Genomic DNA, 21,612 nt, shown 5'->3' with positions numbered 1-21,612 from the left:
CCCATCTTCCTTTTGTTGGTGCACTGATGATCCTGGGTCACTAATGCCTGATACACACTTGTCTTCCCCATCAGACTGAGCCCCATGGGAACAAGGTCTATGTCTGATATATTCTGCGTTCCCACTTCTCAGCACCCAGCACAGGGCTTGGCATAGAGACAGGCAGGTCCCAGGGAGGCCAGCAGATTAGGCCTCAGCAGGGATCATCCAGTCTATTCCTGTTCCCTGACTGACTCCATAACTTTCCCTAAATGGAAAATTGGCTTCTAAGATAACCCTGGCTGCAGGAGGCAGAGGTTGCCCTGAGCCAAGATTGTGCCATTGCACTCTAGCCTGGGTGACAACAGCGAGCCTCCATCTGGAAAAAAAAAAAAAAAAAAGGCTAGGCACGGTGGCTTACACCTGTAATCCCAGCACTTTGGGAGGCCAAGGCAGGAGGATCACGAGGTCAGGAGTTCAAGACCAGCCTGGTCAACATGGTGAAACCCTGTCTCTACTAACAAAAAATTTTTAAAAATTAGCTGGGTGTGGTGGCAGGTGTCTGTAATTCCAACTATTCAGGAGGCTGAGGCAGAAGACTCGCTTAAACCCAGGAGGCAAGGTTGTAGTGAGCCAAGATCACGCCACTGTACTCCATCCTGGGTGACAGAGCGAGACTCTGTCTCAAAATAAAAGAATTAAGATAGCCTGGCTGAGGGTCCCTGTGAGGTCCCGAGACCTGGGTCAGGTCTACTGAGCTCTCTGTCCCAACCAGCTTGCCCCTCCCCAGCCTTGAGTCTTTGTCCTGGTTCCACCAGGGCCTCACAGGCTGAGTCCTTCTTCATCTCCACAGCAGCCTTCCCTGCACCCACCATTGCGGCTATGGATGGGTTTGCCTTGGGCGGAGGCCTGGAGCTTGCCCTGGCCTGCGACCTTCGAGTGGCAGGTACTGGGCCAAGGCTGGGGGAGGGGGTGGGGCTAGGGCATCGGGGGTGAGTGAAACAGGGTAAATGTGGGCATTCTGCAGTCAGCCGCTGTTCTTGGCTTCCAACCAAAAGCAAAACTAATGCAAGGCCGGGCACACAGGGTGCTCAGGCAGAAGCTGCTTCCCCTCCTGGTGCAGCCACTAGCCGCGATAGTACCCATCACCTGTCAGAACCTGCTTCCTTCATTTTGGGAATATTTTACCAACCTCAGAGCAATTGCTATTAGGATCCAAGGAGGTCAAACAGCAATGTCCAATCTTCCAATTCTGTCCACATTGGATTTATCTACCATGTTTTGGAAAAAGGTGAACCCCAGGGATAGTTTGTCAGTGGCTGAACTAATCACAAAGGTGCCTGGGCAGGAATACTAGCACCAGCCAAATTTGCATTACTTGTTCTGAGCAATTGAGCTTTGTTTGAAGAGTGGGAGGGGACAAAGAGATAACTGATCCCTTTTTCAGGTGACTGACAGTGATGAGGAGCACCCTTCTTGGATGCAGTTAGGCAAAGTCTGAACGTCCTCTCTCCTCCTCTCACTGCTCTCTCCTGCCACCCCAGAAGTGACATATAAAAATGTGTAACTCCAGGCATGAAAGTCGCTGCTATCTACACTATGCAGTCAAAGAAAAGGAACTGACCAGGTGTCTGGGTACCAAAATACCAGGCTGGTCCAGCCCCAACTATGCTTCTCACATGCCCATGTTCAGGCGACTAACTCTCAGGGTTTCAGAAGACTAAGAGGGAGTGGGTGTAAAATCCACTCCCTTCTGCTCACGTTTACATGGCCCATGCTGAGAGAATTCAGGAGACAGACCTGGGGGGGTGCATCAGTCAAGGCAAGTTTTTCGAAGGAAGGAAGCAGAACTCAGGGGGACATGGACTGCAACAGGGAAATTTCAGGCTGTGACAAATCTGGGAGGGACAACTGTAGTGGGAGCAGGAGTCCCTGACACTCTAGGCCAGGCCAGGGCTAAGCCGGAGAATCTATTAATAGATATCAGGCACCTCCTAGGAATTCTCCTTATTCCAAGGGTCATGCCTCATGTGATCCTTAGTGGCAATCTGCGGTAGACAGAAGAGGGCCAGCCATCTGTCTTCCACCTTTGAGGCATGGGAAGGGTGAGAGACTTGCTGGTGATACACAACTCCACCAAAGGGGCATGGTGAAATAAGGGCCTGGGCTCCTGACTTCTGGGCTAGGGCTCTTCCAAAGGCAGAGTCTGGAGAGGTCTGGCGGTGGCCAGACCATGGGGGAAGTGGCTAGAGCGGCGAGTAGAGAGCACAGGCAGATGTGGCCTCAGGGATTAGCACTGGGGGACTGGATTGGCGAGGGAGGCCTCACTCTGTTCTGTCTGAGCAGCTTCCTCGGCCGTCTTGGGACTGATTGAGACTACTCGAGGGCTCCTCCCGGGGGCAGGTAATTGCAACTGCAGCACCTGCCCAATTCCACCCCACCCAGGGTCCTTTACCGCCTTCCTTTTTTTGCCCTCTGTTCTGAGTTCTGCCCTCTCATCCGAACTCTGCTCCTCTGAGAAGTCTTGGCTGAGTCCCAGGCTGGGCCTTCTCTGAGTTCCCACTTCCCATGCTGATTCCCACCCTGCCCCCTCCATCCTGGCAGGAGGGACTCAGAGGCTGCCACGCTGCCTGGGGGTGGCCCTGGCAAAGGAGCTCATCTTCACCGGTCGACGACTGAGTGGAACGCAGGCCCACGCGCTGGGACTGGTGAATCACACTGTGGCCCAGAATGAGGAGGGTGACGCTGCCTACCACCGGGCACGAGCACTGGCCCAGGAGATCCTGCCCCAGGTGTGTTGACAGCTCTGCACAAGGAGAGCCGGGGTCATGGGGGATGCATGTGTCGGGCGGGGTGACTCCTTGGGCTGCACATCCATTCACCCAGAGATATGATTAACCCTCTTTGGAGTTTATTTAACCATCCAGTAAACACAAGTCAAATTTAAATTTCAAATTAAAATGTAAATTGAATTCCAAAGGGCTGGAATCAAATGGGGTTGAAAGCCCTTAGAACTTAACGCTGTCCAGTAGACTGTTCTGAGATGAGATAAATGTTCTATACTTGTGCTTATCCAGTATAGGAGCCACTAGCCAAATGATTTAAATTGGATAAAATGAACGTAGTTCCTCATTCACACTAGCCACATTACAAATGCTAATAGCCACATGTGGCTTGTGGCTACTGTGCTGTATAGCACAGCCTTAAAATGCCCTGAAGACTTAAAAAGCAAGATTCTAAAATGAATGCAGAACTTCCAACCCATATTTCCTACCATACTACCTGGTGGAGATAAGAAATGCAGGACATGTGTTAAGACTTTTTTTTTAAGAGACAGGGTCTCTGTCATCCAGGCTGGAGTGCAGTGGTGCAAGCATAGCTCACTGCAGTTTTGAACTCCTGGGCTCAAGTGATCCTCTTGCCTCAGCCTCCCAAAGTGTTAGAATTACAAGCGTGAGCCACTGTGCCTGGCCAGGACTCATTTTTTAGCCAGATGTGGTAGTTCAAGTCTGTAATCCCAGGTGTTTGAGAAAAAGAATTGCTTGAACCCATGAATTCAAAGCTGCAGTAAGCTGATCCTGCCGATGCACTTCCAGTCTGGGCAACAAGGAAAAAGCCCATTGCTCAAAAAACAAATGAAAACAAAACAAACAAAAAACCAACACTAAAAATCAACCAAAAAAAAAAAAAAAAACACCGTTATTTAAAAAACTCCTCAAATAAGCCAGGCATGGTGGCTCACAACTGTAATCCCAGCACTTTGGGAGGATGAGGAGGGTAGGTCACCTGAGGTCAGGAGTTTGAGATCAGCCTGACCAAGATGGAGAAACCCCATCTCTACTAAAAATACAAAATCAGCCAGGAGTGGTGGTACATGCCTGTAATCCCAGGTACTCGGGAGGCTGAAGTAGGAGAATTTCTTGAACCCAGGAGGCTGAGGTTGCAGTGAGCTGAGATCATGCCATTGCACTCCAGCCTGGGCAACAAGAGAGAAACTCCACCTCAAAGAAAAAAAAAATCCTCAAATAAATAGCATGGGAGGGGTTGAGGCATAAAAGACTATGCATTGGGTACAGTGCACCAAAATCTTAGAGACCACTACTAAAGAACTTATCCATGTAACCAGAGCCACCTGTTCCCTAAAATCTACTGAAATAAAAAAAAATTAAAATCCTCAAATAATTACTTCTCAGCATGGTACTCAAAGGTATTAGCTGCAGGGCCCAAAGCTGTCTGGGGTCTCCCAAGACCCTTCGAGGGTCTGCTGGTTTCTCACAACTCCAAGGGGGCCCAGGATAAAAGGGATTGAGTAAAGGAGATCCTGAGTTTCCATAAAGATCAAAAGTGGCTGAAATGGAGCTAGGTTAGACTAATTTATAATAAATTTGTCCTAGCCTATAATTGCTAGGTGCCTTAATACAGTGTCTCAACTCTTAGAATAATGTAGTTAAGCTGAGTATCCCCATTTTATTTGTGAGAAAACCTATAAAAGTTCAGTGACTTGCCTTGATGACAAGGTCACAAAAAATGATTGCAGTATTAAAAAATATATAGTGCTCGCTTCAGCAGAATATATACTAAAAAATTGGAACGATACAGAGAAGATTAGCATGGCCCCTGCGCAAGGATGACACACAAATTCGTGAAGCGTTCCATATAAAAAAATTAAAATTAAAAAAAAAAAAATACAACACTGGCATTTTGGCATTTATTTTGCACAATACAGAAAGCAATATAAAAATGGTATTTTGTTTTTAAGAGAGCAAAATACGTACAACATTTTAAAAACTAAATGCATTTCATATATAAAAAGTTATAAATGTCACAAAACAAAATTAACCATACATCATTTTAATACTGACAGATATTAATCATATAAAAGTAACCATTTTGGTTGGGCATAGTGGCTCACGCCTGTAATCCCAGCACTGTGGGAGGCTGAGGTGGGAGGATTGCTTGAGACCAGGGGTTCAAGACCAGCCTGGACAACATAGTGAGACCTCTTTTGTATTAAAAAAGAAAATAAGACACAGTGGCTCATTCCTATAATTTCAGCACTTTGGGAGGTCAAGAAGGGCGGATTGCTTGATGCCAGTAGTTCGAGACCAGCCTGGCCAATATGGCAAAACCACATCTTTACTAAAATTACAAAATTAGCCAGGCATGGTGGCTCATGCCTGTAATTACAGCTACTTGGGAGGCTGAGGCACAAGAATTGCTTGAGTCTGGGAAGCGGAGGTTGCAGTGAGCTGAGATCGTGCCACTATGGTCTGAGTAACAGAGCAAGATTCTGTTAAAAGAAGAAGAAAAAAGTATAATGTTGAGGCCAGGCATGGTGGCTCACACCTGTAATCTCAGCACTTTTGAGATGCCAAGGCCAGCAGATCACCTGAGGTCAGGAGTTCCAAACCAGCCTGGCCAACGTGGTAGAACCTGTCTCTACTAAAAATACAAAAATTAGCTGGGTGAGGTGGCAGGCACCTGTAATCCCAGCTACTCAGGAGGCTGAGGCAGAATGGCTTGAACCTGGGAGGCAGAGGTTGCAGTGAGCCAAGATCATGCCATTGCACTCCAGCCTGGGCAACAGAGTGAGACTCCATCTCAAAATTTAAAAAAAGAAGAAAAGGCCAGGTGCAGTGGCTCACGCCTGTAATCCCAGCACTTTGGGAGGCCGAGGCAGGTGGATCACGAGGTCAAGAGATCGAGACCATCCTGGTCAACATGGTGAAACCCCATCTCAAATACAAAAAATGAGCTGGGCACGGTGGTGTGTGCCTGTAATCCCAGCTACTCAGGAGGCTGAGGCAGGAGAATTGCCTGAACCCAGGAGGCGGAGGTTGCGGTGAGCCGAGATTGCGCCATTGCACTCCAGCCTGGCTAACAAGAGCGAAACTCCGTCTCAAAAAAAAAAAAAAAAAAAAGTATAATTTTGAACAAAAATCCTTTATTTCCTGTCTCTTAACCCTAATTCTTCCTAAAACAGATCGTCTTCAAGTTGGGGGTTAGGGACTATAGCTTTTTGAAAGCATTTGTTGGCCGGGCATGGTGGCTCATCCCTGTAATCCCGGCACTTTGGGGGGCGGAGGCAGGCCGATCACCTGAGGTCAGGAGTTCGAGACCAGCCTGACCAACACAGAGAAACCCCATCTCTACTAAAAATACAAAATTAGCCAGCCATGGTGGTGGGTGCCTCTAATCCCAGCTACTTGGGAGACTGAGGCAGGAGAACTGCTTGAACCTGGGAGGCAGAGGTTTCGGTGAGCTGACGTTGCACCATTGCATTCCAGCCTAGGTGACAGAGCAAAACTGTCTCAAAAAAAAAAAATTTGTTTTGTCTTCTTTTTGTTTCATCATATATAAATGAAAAATCTGATACTGTTGCCTAGACATTATTAATGCTGTCAAGTTTCTATTACACTTGGTTAGAAAGTCCCTGAACTAATACAGAACTCTGGGCCACTCAAGGGAGTGGCTGATTGCAGCTTTCACACCTAGACCCATAGACTGTAGGGTTTGTCTTTTTTGCATTAACTAAATAACAATCACAAAATAATTCAGATTTCCAAATATACTGAAATAATGGTACTAAATAATTACTGATATTTTCAGTACTTAAAAGTAGCTTTGTACACCAAAACACCAGTCTACCAAAAACAAGTAATTGAGTGAATAATCCCAGAGTTGAGACCTTCTGGGTCAACTTGAAAAACAAACCTTCAACTTTCACCTGTTACTGGGTGCTCAGAATAAAGGTTTCTGGAGAGGTGAGGGCCAGGGATGGTGTAGATGGCCACCATCTGGTGGACAAACCACTCTGATAGGGTCGCAAATCGTTCCAGAATTTACTCAGCTCAGAAAAAACTGTCAATATCCACAGTTTGCTAACACAGATCTCCTTCTTAAATAGTAAATACACATTACACTTTGAATAATGGATTCAACGGTGTTTTTTTTCTTCTTTTCTTTTTTTAGAGACAGGATCTTGCTCTGTTGCCCCGGCTGGAGTGCAGTGGCACAATTATAGCTCACTGCAGCCTTGAAGCCCTGGGCTCGAGTAGTCCTTCCACCTTAGTGTCTGAATAGCTGGGAGTACAGGTGCAAGCTACTGACTTGGCTAGAATTTGTTTTCACTCACAAACATATGTACATACCGTTTTTAACTTTCTTTAATAAAATATTCTTTTTTCTCACATAGGGTCTGGCTCTTTTGCCCAGGCTGGAGTGCAGTGGCATGATCACAGCTCACTGGAGCATTGACCTTCCAGGCTCAAGTGATCCTCCCACCTAAGCCTTCCTGAGTAGCTGAGACTACAGGTGCAAGTCACCACGCCCAGCTAATTTTTTATGTTTTGTAGAGATGGGATCTCACTGTGATGCCCAGGCTGGTCTCAAACTCTTTGGGCTCAAGCAATCCTCCTGCCTCAGCCTCTCAAAGCCCTGTGATTACAGGCCTGGGCCACTGTACATAGCCAAGATTACTTTATTAGGTAATTACCTAATTAATAATACATACTCATGGCAAGCAAATCTAAATGAACAGAGGAGTAAGAAGGGCATAAAGTAAAAGTTAAAGCAAGATACTTGTGGCTATCCCAGTTTTAAAAGTGAAAGTCTCACATCCTAGTAACCCTTCAGTCACAAGCAAACCCAAACAGCCCTTTAAGTTTCCATACTCTTTCAGAAATTTCCATTTCATATGGAGGATGTGTATTATGCATATATGCTTACATATTTAAATAAATTCCTTTTAATGGCTTAGAGGACAAGAAACATCTTTCGAGGCTAATCTGGTAATTTTAAAAACATAAATATTCATAGTAAAGAATTCAAACATGGAAAAATGTAAAACAAAACCTTTATTTTGTAAGTGAAGGTTTATAAATGTTTTGTTATATAAAAGGAAGGTTTTGTTTTATATTCCTCCATGTTTGAATCCTGTATTTCTCCCTAAAGGTATGTTGTACCAATATTTTATGCAAATAGAATCATAATATACATACTAGGATGCACCTTCCTTTTTTATCTTTTTTAATTGAGACAGAGGCTCGCTCTGTTGCCCAGGCTGGAGTGCAGTGGCGCAATCTGGGCTCACTACAATCTCTGCCTCCCGGGTTCAAGCAATTCTCCTGCCTCAGCCTCCCAAGTAGTTGGGTTTACAGGTGCCTGCCACTGCACCTGGCTAATTTTTGTATTTTTAGTATAGACTAAGTTTTGCCATGTTGGCCAGGCTGGTCTTGAAGTCCTGATCTCAAGTGTTCCACCCACCTCAGCCTCCAAGTGCTGGGATTACAGGCATGAGCCACTGCACATGGCCTACTTTTAAAATTTAGTATCTTTTGGAGATTTTTCCATTTCATTATGTGACTGATTTTTTTTTTTTTTTTTTGAGATGGAATTTTGCTTTTGTTGCCCAAGCTGGAGTGCAATGATGCTATCTTGGCTCACTGCAACCTCCGCCTGCCGGGTTCAACCAATTCTCCTGCCTCAGTCTTCCGAGTAGCTGGTATTACAGGTACTACAGACACGCACCACCATACCCAGCTAATTTTTTTGTATTTTTAGTAGAAACAGGGTTTCACCATATTAGGCCTCCTGAAGTGCTGGGATTACAGGTGTGAGCCATTGTGCCTGGCCAACTTCATTCTTTTCAACAACTGTACACTCTTATTCATGGTCGGGGATGTGCTGTCATTCAACCACTGCCCTAACAATAAACCCTTCTGTTGTCTTTTTGCGACCACCAGACAGCTGGAGTGAATAACTGTATACAAGTCCCTACAGGCTGCAGCTCTGAGCATGCACACCAGCACTTGCCAGTTTTTGCCAAATTGCTCTCCCGAGGCATACTCATTTACTTTCCTGTCAGTAATGTATGTTAACACTGGTTTCCCCAGTCTTGGCAATAGTGGGCATATTGATACTTTAGTATTTGCTGGTCTGAGGTGAAAGGGCACAGTACCTCACTGTTGATTTGCCTTTCAAAAGTGAAGCTGCTGGACATCCTTCACGTTCATACTTCTCCTCTGGTGAACAACCTTTACATACTCTGTAAATGGTTTAAAAGTTACTTTATACCATCTTTTTTGTAAGTCAAGGAAGTTCATCTGTCATAAGCATTGCAATTCTTTTTCCCAGCGGTGTTTTTTTTTTTTTTTTTTGAGACGAAGTCTCGCTCTGTAGCCCAGGCTGAAGTGCAGTGGCCTGATCTCGGCTCACTGCAACCACTGCCTCTTTAGTTCAAGCATCCTGCCTCAGCCTCCCGTGTAGCTGGGGTTACAGGGGCCCACCACAACTCCCGGCTAATTTCTTTATTTTTAGTAGAGATGAGGTTTCACCATGTTGGCCAGGCTGACCTCAAGTGATCCACCCACCTCGGCCTCCCAAAGTGTTGGGATTACAGGCATGAGCCACTATGCCCAGTTGTTTTTCCGTTTTTTACTTTTGTCTTTTATTCATGGCATTTTTACCAATGGAAGTTCTTCATTTTTATGTAGCTAGCTTTTTCATTTATAGTTTTTTTCCCTATATAGCATTTTTGACAGTCTATTGTGGGATTCATTTATAGTTTCTATGCTAATAGACTTTAAAAATTGACTTTTCTTGAGAAAGTTTTATAAATACTTCAAATAATATGATATAGAAAGTAATTCCTCCTTGCCTGGAAGTGGACCTGAGACTGGAGTGCTAGGACTGCTGTGGAACCAAGGCCAGTGACAAAGCAGACACTGTTGCTTCTGTGCGGCTGTATTAAAATACACCCCCCTCCCCCACCAACCAGGATTTCAACCCAGCCCAGTAGACTTGAAAACCCAAGTTCCTAACCCTGACTTTGTTTCACTCTGCTGAGGTAAAACCTGCTAACCGCTGAGGCTGTCATTTGCTGAGATGAGGTCAAGGAAGGGGGCAGCAGTGGCTGGGAGTCTCATCAATGATTGGATAAACACAGCCAAGTGCTTCACCTCCTTGCACTGCAATCTCACAGCTGTAAAATGGGTATCAGTGATGACACCAGCCTGGAAGTGCAGGTAGCACCATTAGATGAGTCTGTGGGGAGGAAAGCACTTTGTAAACTAGTTACGTTGTACATGTTGGAAGGATGGGCTGAATGACTAGAAACCCAGATGGTCAGGGATCAGTCTGGCTTCTTTCATGATAGAAAATAATCTCAGCTAACAGGTTATAGGACTAACACTAAAGAAACTATGTCAGTAGAATGGCTGGCACTAGACCCAGACATGTGCCTCCCTCCTTCAAAACAAAGCTGTGCACCTAAGAACTGCAACTATCAGCCTAGATATCCTCCTCAACCAAGACTTTGCTTTTCTACAGGCCCCCATTGCTGTGCGGCTGGGCAAAGTAGCCATTGACCGAGGAATGGAGGTGAGAGGGTTTCGGGTTGGGATTTGGTCATGGCTGGGACACAGTGCTTTCAGAGCTCAGATAGACAGCATAGCTGGAAAGAACTCTGGAAGGGGACTCTTCTAACAGACTTTGACCTCGCTCTCTACCTCAGTTTACCCACTGCAAATTGGGTAGATGGAAGTTTGGCCAGATATTACTGTTTACGTTGTCTCCCCTGGAGAGAGAGGAGACTGAGGTTCAGAAGAGGTAAATGACTTGCCAAAGGTCTCAAAGGAAGTGAGTGGAAAGAACCCAGGTCTGTGTGGCTGCCAGTCCGTGCCGTGAGGTTTGTGCTGGCAGTCAGTAATGTGGCCTCAGGGCAGGGCTTGGGGTGATGCCTTGGGTGTGGCTAATCTATCTGTACACCTCAACTCACCCATCCATTCACTCATCACACACTGAATCTAGACCGAAGCTGGGAACTGGAATACAGAGATGAGTTCAACATGGTCACTGTCCCTAAGATGGGAGGGGGAAGATAGACACAAATCAAGGTTAATGGTACCATGCTGACACCCCAGAGACATTAGAGCTGTGTGGTCCACTATGATACACATGTGTGGCTTTTAAATTAAAAGAAAATGTTCAGTTTCTCCTTCACACAAATCACACTTCAAGTGCTTGACAGTCACATGTGGCTAGTGGCTACCATACTGGGCAGTGCTGGGTTAAAGAATGTTTTCTACAGTTAGACTGTGGGAAGGATAAGAATTCCAGAGGAAAAGTATGAGCAGAAGCAGAGGAGGATAAGCAAGCAGCTAGTCCAGATGAGAGTGAGGGAGGAATACTATCCAAGTTAGAGGCACTGGCGCTGGGCTGTCCGGGTTCAAAGAACTGCTCTTCCACGTACTGTTGTGAACTTTGACAAATTATTTCACCTTTCTATGCCTCAGGTTTCTCAGCTGTAGAATAGGAATAACCCTTGCTTTACACACATTAGAAGTTTACACACATTAGAAGGAGGCTTTTAAGTGCCAGTCACTGGGCCCTAGAGGCTGGAGCAATTGCCAGGGGCCAGGTCATAAAAGCTCAGGAATTAACTAACAGGGGTGAAGGGAGGCATGGTGAGGCAGCCAGATGGAGAGGAACGCTGAACTCTGCTCTGGTGAAGTATCTCAGTCTGTCTCCTATTTATCCCAGCACTGTTTCACAGTTGTGAATGGTGTTTCTTCTCCAGAAAGGGAATTCCTTCTCATAGCTATCTGCTCATATAAAAGTCTGCAGGCAATAGGGTGGGCTGGCTTCCAGTGTGGGTGAAGATGGACAAGGTCAGACTGATCTAGGGAGCACTTCTTTCTTGCAGGTGGACATTGCCTCAGGGATGGCCATTGAAGGGATATGCTATGCCCAGGTATGTAGCTACCAGCCCTTGCCTGCTTGTTAACATAGGCTGGGCCAGCCTAGAGGGACTTTTGTCTAGTACATGACCGATATAGCAGGTTCCTCCCAATCCAAACAGTCTGACTGCATCCATCCTCCCTCGTAAGTCACCTGGAGTGGCTTCAGGAGAGCCACAGTGCTTCTCTCTGGGACTTTTCCCTCAACCATCTAATATACTGAGGTACATCCTGCCCACTTAATGCTGAGAATCACACAACACAGACTTGAGAGAAAGAACCACTTCTTTTGCCTCTGTACCAGTTTCCAGTGTAAAGGACAGGCTGGAGTTGGGAGGTCAAGGGCTTGGTTGTAGCCTGCAGGCTGTGTTCAATGTAGGGGGCTATAAACTTGGGACTGACCTATTAAATCTCTTACTCACAGTTGAGTAAAAAATGCTAATCTCCAGGTTAACAGATATCCAAAATACTGCTAAGGGGTTCTGCGACTTGGAGAACCTACTGTGAACCTGGATTCAAAGCCGTATTTCTTGCTGCAAAGAATTTCTCTTCTCTACTGCACAGCCTCATGTCAGACCACTGCAGAAGGCAGTGAGTTCTCTGGAGGCATGAGAGCAGTGTGCAAGTGGAGGCTAATGCTGATGGGGTGCAGAGAATACAAAGGCTGGCCTGTCTTCCCCAGGAGACAAAGCAGCCACGGAGGCTTATATCTTTACATGGCTCAAGACCAGAGTCCAGCGACAATGGAAACACCTGGACCCTGGCTTTGTCATGGGTCAGACAAGCTTAAGCAACTCTTTTTGGGCCTCTGACCCGGCTCCCCCAAAACCAGTATTCTGTACCTTGTTGCAGAACATTCCAACCTGGGACCGGCTGGAGGGCATGGCAGCCTTCAGGGAGAAGCGGCCCCCCAAATTTGTTGGCAAATGACCCCCATTTAACCTTCAGCACGGGAGAGGCATGCCCTGAAGAGCAGGATCCAGAAGGAAGATTTGCAGCCAGACTGCCCTCATCATTTCGCCTCTCCAGGCTTCCATTTCTTCACAGGGATGATGATGGAGATAAAATGGCTGGCGTGATGCCTGGAACCAAGGTGCTGACCCTATCACCTACTGCTACCCTCCTTAGCTTGATTAGACATAATCAATAGGGTTGGATTTGCTTTGGTATATGCTTCTCTCTACTTGAATGATAACGAATTAAAATAGATCCCTCTGGGTCTTGGTATCTTTGGCTCTCAGCCCCTGACCTCTCTCCTCCCAGTTATCAGGCACTCACCAGAGATGTCAAGAGATTTTAAGATACTCCTAGTTTCTTCCCTTGGACCATAGAGGTAATAAACAAACTCTGATACTGGTTGAACATGTGTCAGGAGTCAGACTGCAGATCCCAGTCTTGGCTAGCAACTCGCTGTATAACCCTGGACAAATTGTTTCAACACTCTGGGCCTCAGCTTCCTCACCTACAAAATGAAACTTGTGAAGATTTAGCAAAATAAAAACATCTCATATACAATAAGTATGTTGTAATTGTTAACATACAATATTTTCATGAGGACCAAATGAAATCATCACTGTGAAACCCTTCTGTAAACTATAGGGTGGCAGAAAAATCTTTTTTTTTTTTTTTTTTTTTTTTTTTTGAGACAGGGTCTTGCTCTGTCGCCCAGGCTCCAGGCTGGAGTACAGTAGCGCGATCTCAGCTCACTGCAGCCTCCACTTCTCAGGCTCAAGCAATCCTCCCACCTCAGCCTCTGGAGTAGCTGGTACAGGCACATGCCACCATGCCCAGTTACTTTTACTAGGGAAAAGTAACTGGCATAGCTGTTCCAACACAAGCTTCCAGGCCTTCCCAGAGTCCACGGTTTGAGTCTTCAAAATTGCCGCTGAAAGGGCGCCCTCAGAATGAGTCCAACTTGACTTGGGATTACAGCTATCATACAAATCCAACCTTTTGTAATGTATATAAAATAAAATCAACAATGAAAGGCCAATTAGACAGCCAACTCACAAACTCCCAACAATAACTGGTTTCAATATGCAACTACTGCCAGGGCAGAACACCTGACATGGAGAAAGAGAGCACATCTCTGAAGACCCTGAGGTGCAGAAGGGCATTCAACACAGTGAGGGCCGCTGGTAATTCATGAAATGCATTCTGAAGTCATCCAGAATGGAGGCTGCAATCTGCTGTGCTTGGGAGGTTGCCTCACTGTGCTCCTGGATATCACACAAAAGCCGCAATCCTTCTTCTTCAACTAACATTTTGCAGTATTTGCTGGCTGAAAGAAAATCAAAGAGAGACACTCCATGGACAACTAGCATTTTAAATATTCCATTGTCACCACATTCACCTTTCTGAAGAAAGAATACAAAGGTTTAAGCCCTTTGGCCCAGGAATTAACGGATAAAATGAGTCAATTCTAAAGAAGTATGTCAAAACTTAATGCTCATATGATGAGATAACAGATGCTCATTTTAGTATGTTTACTTCCAGACAACTCTGTGCTTCAAACATCTTTTTTTTACTTTTGAGGCAGAGTTTTGCTTTTGTTGCCCAGGCTGGAGTGCAGTGGCACAATCTCTGCTCACTGAAACCTCCACCTCCCAGGTTCAAGCAATTCTCCTGCCTCAGCCTCCCAAGTAGCTGGGATTACAGGTGACCACCACATCTGACTAATTTTTTTGTATTTTTAGTAGAGACAGGTTATCACCATGTTAGTCAACTGACCTCAGGTAATCCACCTGCCTTAGCCTCCCAAAGTGCTGGGATTACATGAGTCACCAGGCCCAGCCCAAACATCTTTAATCCTAGTTAAACGATGCTGAAAACACCAAATGTTAAATAAAATATAATTCATTTAAAAAAAAAAACGGAGGTGACGTAGGAAAAAATATATATACATAATTCATAAATTTTTAAATGCATAGATGAATGTACAAACGAAAGGAATTTTCTGGGAGCTGGAAACAGAGAGCACTTCAGCTAATGTAAGCTAACCTGCAGCTAAGCCTGCAGCAGAAAGAAACTGGTAGTTTTAGTAATCAAGGCATTTAAATTTCAGCTTGCTGAGTTCGAAGCAAAATCCATGCAAAAAAGTAGACCCTTGAAGGGTTAGATGAGAGAAGGGATAAGATACTGAAGCACCTCTGCTATGGACTGGGCTCTAGGGGTATATGGGAGTAGGAGAGGAGAAATCTTTCCTGAAAGCTCATGACCACAATCCCAAGTGGGTAATAGGGTTTGAATTTACACCACCTGAATGTTGCTGAGAAATTAATATATTCAGTAGCACAGTCCTAATAAAAATGATAAAAAATTTTAAAAAGAAATTAACATAAAAAAACTAGCACAAGCCTAGGGAAACCTCTGGAGCATTTCACAGAAGCAAATAACCGCGAAGGGACACATCAATCCATTCTAAAATGAATTCTCACAGAAAAAAAAGCCTTGCTAAAGTTGATTTCATAATCTTTCCCCATACTGCCCCCCTCAACATAACACATAAGATCACACAAATTACTTTTAAAGAAGAAAAATGGCCGGGCGCAGTGGCTCACGCCTGTAATCCCAGCAGTTTGGGAGGCCGAGGCAGGTGGATCACGAGGTCAAGAGATCGAGACCATCCTGGTCAACATGGTGAAACCCCGTCTCTACTAAAAATACAAAAAATGAGCTGGGCACGGTGGTGTGTGCCTGTAATCCCAGCTACTCAGGAGGCTGAGGCAGGAGAATTGCCTGAACCCAGGAGGCGGAGGTTGCGGTGAGCCGAGATCGCGCCATTGCACTCCAGCCTGGCTAACAAGAGCGAAACTCCGTCTCAAAAAAAAAAAAAAAAAAAAAGATTTAAAAATAACATGCTGTGCCCTTCTAGTTGTTGTGAAGATTAAACGAGTTATTCATAAAGTGCTTACAACATTGCCTGACACATAAGTACTCAACCGAATTCTAGTTGCAGTTAGTTTCTCCTGTTTTAACTGTATATTGGAGTCTGTTTCAGGGCCATTCTGATCCAATCATCTGCTATCTATTCACATGTCAGAACCACTCATGGCACCATATTATAAGGTTAAGTCAAGTCTACGGACAAGCTCCTAAAAACCACGTCTTGCCTTCTTTCTTATCTTAGAGACAAGAGTCTTGCTCTATTCCCCAGGCTGGAAGTAGGCGGTGGCATGATCATGGCTGTAGCCATGAACTCCTGGAATCAAGTGATCCTCTTGTCTTGGCCTCCTGAATTGCTGGGATTACAAGTGTGAGCCACCATGCTTGAACCCGTAAGAAAACATTTTTCTAGCCAGGCACGGTGGTTCACGCCTGTAATCCCAGCACGTTGGGAGGCTAAGGTGGGTGGATCATGAGGTCAGAAGTTCGAGACCAGCCTGACCAACAGGGTGAATCCCCATCTCTAACAAAAACACAAAAATTAGCCGGGCGTGGTGGCACACACCTGTAATCCCAGCTACTCAGGAGGCTGAGGCAGGAGAGTTGCTTGAACCCGGGAGATGGAGGTTACAGTGAGCCGAGATTGTGCCACTGCACTACAGCCTAGGCAACAGAGCAAGACTCTGTCTCAAAAGAAAAGAAAGAAAACATTTTTCTGACTGCACGTGGTGGCTCATGCCTGTAATTCCAACACTTTGGGATGCTGAGGCAGGCAGATCACCTGAGGTCATGAGTTTGAGACCAGCCCGGCCAACATGGTAAAACCCCATCTCTAACCAAAATACAAAAATTAGCCAGGCATGGTGGCAGGCACCTGTAGTCCCAGCTACTTGGGAGGCTGAGGCAGGAGAATTGCTTGAACCCAGGAGGCAGAGGTTGCAGTGAGGCGAGATCACACACAAATTGCGCTACTTCAGCCTCGGCAACAAGAGTGAAACCACATCTCAAAAAGACAAACAAATATTTTTCTTTGTTAGTTCTTTCCTGTTGAATCTGTCAGAAGAACTTTAGAATAATTTTCAGATCCTCCATCTCTTACCTATTCATTTGAATTATATTACAGTAACAAACTGAAAAGAAGTGACATCTATATATCTAATAGGTCTTTCCATCTTAGAACAGGGTATGCTCTCATAATTATTTCAGGCTTTTAAATTATCTCATGGTTTTCCACAGAGGCATTTTAAAATATTTTATGTTTTTGTTAATAATGTCAGTGGTGGTAGCTTTTCCCTTAATTACATTTTCTGGTTTTTGCTGACATTATAAAACTATTCATCTTTATGTACTTGCTTTACAGCTAGTTAACATGCTCAACTTTTAATTCTAAAAGTTGTCTCTTAGGTTTTATATAAAATATATCTCCTGTAATACAATGAAAATTTTTTTTTTTTTTTTCCGAGACGGAGTTTCGTTCTTGTTACCCAGGCTGGAGTGCAATGGCGCGATCTCGGCTCACCGCAACCTCCGCCTCCTGGGTTCAGGCAATTCTCCTGCCTCAGCCTCCCGAGTAGCTGGGATTACAGGCACGCGCCACCATGCCCAGCTAATTTTTTGTATTAGTAGAGACGGGGTTTCACCATGTTGACCAGGATGGTCTCGATCTCTTGACCTTGTGATCCACCCGCCTCGGCCTCCCAAAGTGCTGGGATTACAGGCGTGAGCCACCGCGCCCGGCAAAAAATTTTATAACAATTCTCAGCAGAGGATATAAACTGAAAATTCTCAAAGGGGATTTTATTTTCTTTTTTTTTAAGACAAAGTACAGTGACACTATCACAGCTCACTGCAGCCTTGAACTCCTGAGCTTAAGGTATACTTCCACCTTAGCTTCTCAAGTAGCTGCTACTATAGGTGCATGCCATGCACACCTGGCTAATTTTTTTTTTTTTAACGCTTTTTAGAGGTGGGGTCTTGCTATGTTTCCCAGGCTGGTCTCAAAATCCTGGCCTCAAGTGATCTCTTGCCTCAACCTCCCAAAGTGCTATAAACTCAGCACTTTGGGAGACCCCTCACCTGGCCTCAAAAGGGATTTTAAACAGCAAAACATGTAAAAATATTTAATTTGTCTGGGAAATAACCCCTGACTCCAGGCCTATCAGTCTCCCATAGACCATTACACACAAGCAGGTCCATGTTTTACTAAAGGAAGAGTATCAGCAATAAACTGTTGAGTGAAAAGACCAAACTATAGGACAGCATGCACAGAATGAGCCCATTTTGTTTAAAAATATATTTCACATATACAGTATATACTAAATACAGCATGGATATAGAAAAGTATCTGGAAGATTAGTTATCAAATTATTAACGGTGCTTGTCTGTGGGGAATACAAGTAGGAGTAAACTTTTACGTTCTATTTTGCTTGCTATCTACCCTCAAATGGATTACTAATTCTGCAGCATTGTTTTAAACTAGTAATATCTTTTTTCAGTTTCTTTTTAAACACAGCTAAATACAGAGGACAGAGGTAGACAATTTTTGCACATCCATCTTGAACTTATTCATTACACAGAAAAACAGCTGGAAAACTATTATGTTTTGAATATATGTTGAATACATACGATTTTTACTGCAGACGTGATACATAGCCCATACTGCCCAGAGCTGAACCTCTGGTTGAGAGAAGTTGCCAAGGAGCGGGAAAAATGTCTTGAAAGATCTTTAAAAAAAAAAAGTAAGTACAAAGATGTTAATCCAGAACTCAGGCCAGTGTTCAGGGATATACTAATGTATACTATATAATTTATAATAATATATATAATTTTCACGGCTGGGCGTGGTGGCTCACCCCTGTAATCCCAGCACTTTAGGAGGCCAAGGCAAGTGGATCGCTTGAACTCAGGAATTTAGGACCAGCCTAGGCAACAAGGTGAACCCCCATCTCTACAAAAAATAAATAAATAAATTAGCTGGGCCTGGTGGCACATGCCTGTGGTCTCAGCTACACAGGAGGCTGAGGTGGGAGGATCACTTGAGCCTAGGAAGTCAAGGGTGCATTGAGATGTGATCATGCCACTGCATCCCAGCTCCAGCCTGGGCAATAGAGCGAGACTCTATCTCAAAGGGTTGGGGAAAAAAAAAAAAAACTTTCAACATTTTCCCTTCAGGGTCAACTCCTCACTATGACTGAGCATACAGTGAAGCTATTATTTGAGAAATTGCATTCTGTGTTAGACATTTTATACATTCAATATCTCATTGCATACTCAATCTTGCACACTGTCAGCCTCATTTTACAGACAAGGAAAACTGACTTTCTAGAAATACTTTCCCACTATCCCAGAGAAATAGGATTTGAACATAAGTCTAACTGACTCTAACACATTATCACTGTATCATTGAGTATAGCCTTTAAGAAAAGCACAACATCATGAAATTACCTATAGGTCACTAGTGCTGTCATCTTACAACTTGAACTTGTCCAATTCTGGATAGTTGAATGCTACTCCAAAAAAAAAAACCAGAGAAACCAAGATTCAAATATTGTATTCCACCATTTACAACAAAATTTTTCAAAATCTGGGAATGACTGAACAAATTTGGATACATCTACTTGGCAAAATATCAATCACATAACCATTATATACACAGAACATATTAACAATGTGGGAAAAATTACAAGGGGCATCTGTTTAAAGATACTGGACTGAGTACACATTTACTTCTACTCCCTCAGGAATCCCATTACCAGAAAGTAAACACAAAGAACAATGCACGTGGAAAAATGGTAACTAATTTAGTATCTAGCACCGGGAAAGGTTAAAACACAAACCAATTCGAAGAGAACCCCTCAGAGACTTAAAAATTTGGTACGTGAGGTACTTCTTGAAGTGAAATTAGAGGTAGGGTTGAAAATAAAAGAACTGGGCCAGGCGCAGTAGCTAATGCCTATAATCCTAGCACTTTAAGAGACTGAGGTGGGTGATCACCTGAGGTCAGGAGTTCGAGACCAGCCGGGCCAGCATGGTGAAACCCCATCTGTACTAAAAAATACAAAAATTAGCCAGGTGTGGTGGCATGTGCTTGTAATCCCAGCTACTCGGGAGGCTGAGGCAGGAGAATCAGTTGAACCCGGGAAGTGGAGGTTGCAGTGAGCCAAGATGGTACCACTGTACTGTACTACACTCCAGCCTGAGTGACAGAGCAAGACTCCATCTTGGGGCAGGGGAAAGAAAAGAAAAGAGGACTGGTTCAAAGGATTAGGACTGCCAGATTTCTTCTGTGATCCTTAATAAAAATGTCTGGACTGGGCAACCCCATAAACAATTCAGGGTGGGAACATTATACTAAAAACAGGGGTCTGTCTGGAGTTAAAATCTAAATACTAAATGATGAAGTTCCCTGCCCCTCAACTCTCTTCTATTACTAGGCTTTCAGACTATAGGAAACGAAACCTATAATTTTTTTTTTTTTTTTGAAGATGGATTTTTATTCTTGTTGCCCAGGCTGGAGTGTGATGGCATGATCTCGGCTCACTGCAACCTACAGTTCCTGGGTTCAAGCAGTTCTCCTGCCTCAGCCTCCCAAGTAGCTGGGATTACAGGTGCTCATCACCATCCCTGGCTAATTTTTGTTTTTGTATGTATGTATGTATGTATATATTGACTGTTTGAGACAGAGTCTCGCTCTGTCACCCAGGCTGGAGTGCAATGGCATGATCTCTGCTCACTAAAGCTGCCATCTCCCAGGTTCAAGTGATTCTCCTGCCTCAGCCTCCCGAGTATCTGGGATTACAGGCATGTACCACCATGCTCAGCTATTTTTTGTACTTTTAGTAGAGACAGGGTTTCACCATGATGGCCAGGCTGCTCTCAAACACCTGACCTGAGATGATCCACCAGCCTTGGCCTCCCAACATACTGGAATTACAAGCATGAGCCACTGTACGCAGCCAGGCTTACAGTTTTCACATAAAAGAACACAAGGTTCTTCTCCAGGTAAGTTCCAACCAGTGTAGTACAAAAGATCTAAAAACACTAACCAGAGAACTCCTATTAACCCTGGCTAGGCGTGTAATCCCTGTAATCCCACTGTCAGGCCTCCATGTGCAAGACCCAGAAAGTCAAAAGCCCTGACTGCCTCGGCTGATCACACCCCCCGCAACACACCCCTGATCAATTAATCATTATCCCTGACCACCCAGCAGAGCCATAGGCCATAAGCTTCCCCTCACCCCACCTTGCCATCTTAACTGTTATTATGATCATGTGAATACTCCTCACCGCACCCTGCCATCTTAACTGTTCTTATAATAATGTGAATACTACTCACCCCACCCTGAGATCTTAACTACTCTTACGCCTTACCCCACCTGCCACTGTAACTGAACTTATGGTAATATATACTCCTTGCCCCTACCCCCACCACTGTAACTGATCTCACCCCTGCCCTCTCCCCAAAAGATTTGCCCCAACCTATAAAACCAACTCCTATCCCATCGCCCTTCGCTAACGCCCTTTTCGGCCTTAGCCCATCTGCACCCAGGTGAATAAACAGCCATGTTGCTCATACAAAGCCTGTTTGGGGAGTCTCTTCATTCAAGGTGTGTGTTTTTAACACCCAGCACTTTGGGAGGCCAGGGCAGATGGATCACCTGAGGTCAGGAGTTCAAGACCAGTCTGACCAACATGGCGAAACCCTGTCTCTACTAAAAAATATATATATATCTACAAAAATTAGCTGGGCGTGGTGGCAGATGCCTGTAATCCCAGCTACTTGAGAGGTGGAGGCAGGAGAATCACTTGAACCCAGGAGGCAGAGGTTGCAGTGAGCTTAGATCAAGCCACTGCATTCCAGCCTGGCGACAGAACAAGACCCTGAAAAAACAGATCGGCTGGGTGTGATGGTTCATGCCTGTAATCCCAGCATTTTGGGAGGCTGAGGCAGGCGGGCAGATGACCTGAGGTCGAGAGTTTAAGATCAGCCTGGCCAACATGAAGAAACCAC

At 44.8% G+C, this 21,612-nt stretch overlaps 2 protein-coding genes and 1 non-coding gene across 6 annotated transcripts in view; 2 read left to right on the top strand and 1 right to left on the bottom strand.

Annotated features, from left to right (window-relative positions):
* ECHDC2 (enoyl-CoA hydratase domain containing 2) overlaps positions 1–12,934 on the top strand; it is a 28,281-nt gene extending 15,347 nt beyond the window's left edge. The window contains exons 5-10 of one of the 4 annotated variants that reach the window (XM_012434801.3): positions 833–925; positions 2,326–2,382; positions 2,584–2,771; positions 10,309–10,359; positions 11,684–11,731; positions 12,570–12,934. In XM_012434801.3, the coding sequence (XP_012290224.2) occupies positions 833–925; positions 2,326–2,382; positions 2,584–2,771; positions 10,309–10,359; positions 11,684–11,731; positions 12,570–12,647 (515 nt within the window). In that variant the 3' untranslated portion in view covers positions 12,648–12,934. The remainder of the gene's footprint in view (positions 1–832; positions 926–2,325; positions 2,383–2,583; positions 2,772–10,308; positions 10,360–11,683; positions 11,732–12,569) is intronic. The other 3 variants (XM_021673291.2, XM_012434802.3, XM_012434804.3) reach the window with 3 other exon arrangements.
* Positions 4,533–4,641, top strand: LOC135273463 (U6 spliceosomal RNA). The gene has a single exon (XR_010341264.1). It is a non-coding gene; the product is annotated as a U6 spliceosomal RNA (small nuclear RNA).
* Positions 12,935–13,715: 781 nt separating the features above from the next.
* Positions 13,716–21,612, bottom strand: part of ZYG11A (zyg-11 family member A, cell cycle regulator) — a 52,929-nt gene continuing 45,032 nt past the window's right edge. Inside the window, 3 exon segments of the mRNA XM_064370488.1 lie at positions 13,716–13,998; positions 18,228–18,325; positions 19,047–19,108. Of these exon segments, the coding sequence (XP_064226558.1) occupies positions 13,724–13,998; positions 18,228–18,325; positions 19,047–19,108 (435 nt within the window). The 3' untranslated portion in view covers positions 13,716–13,723.

Source organism: Aotus nancymaae, unplaced genomic scaffold (assembly GCF_030222135.1).
Source record: "Aotus nancymaae isolate 86718 unplaced genomic scaffold, 86718_ANA_hifiasm-v0.15.2.pri h1tg000007l, whole genome shotgun sequence".
Classification (NCBI taxonomy): Eukaryota; Metazoa; Chordata; class Mammalia; order Primates; family Aotidae; genus Aotus; species Aotus nancymaae.
Note: the sequence above shows the minus strand (reverse complement) of the source record. Positions and strands in the feature narration are given on the sequence as shown.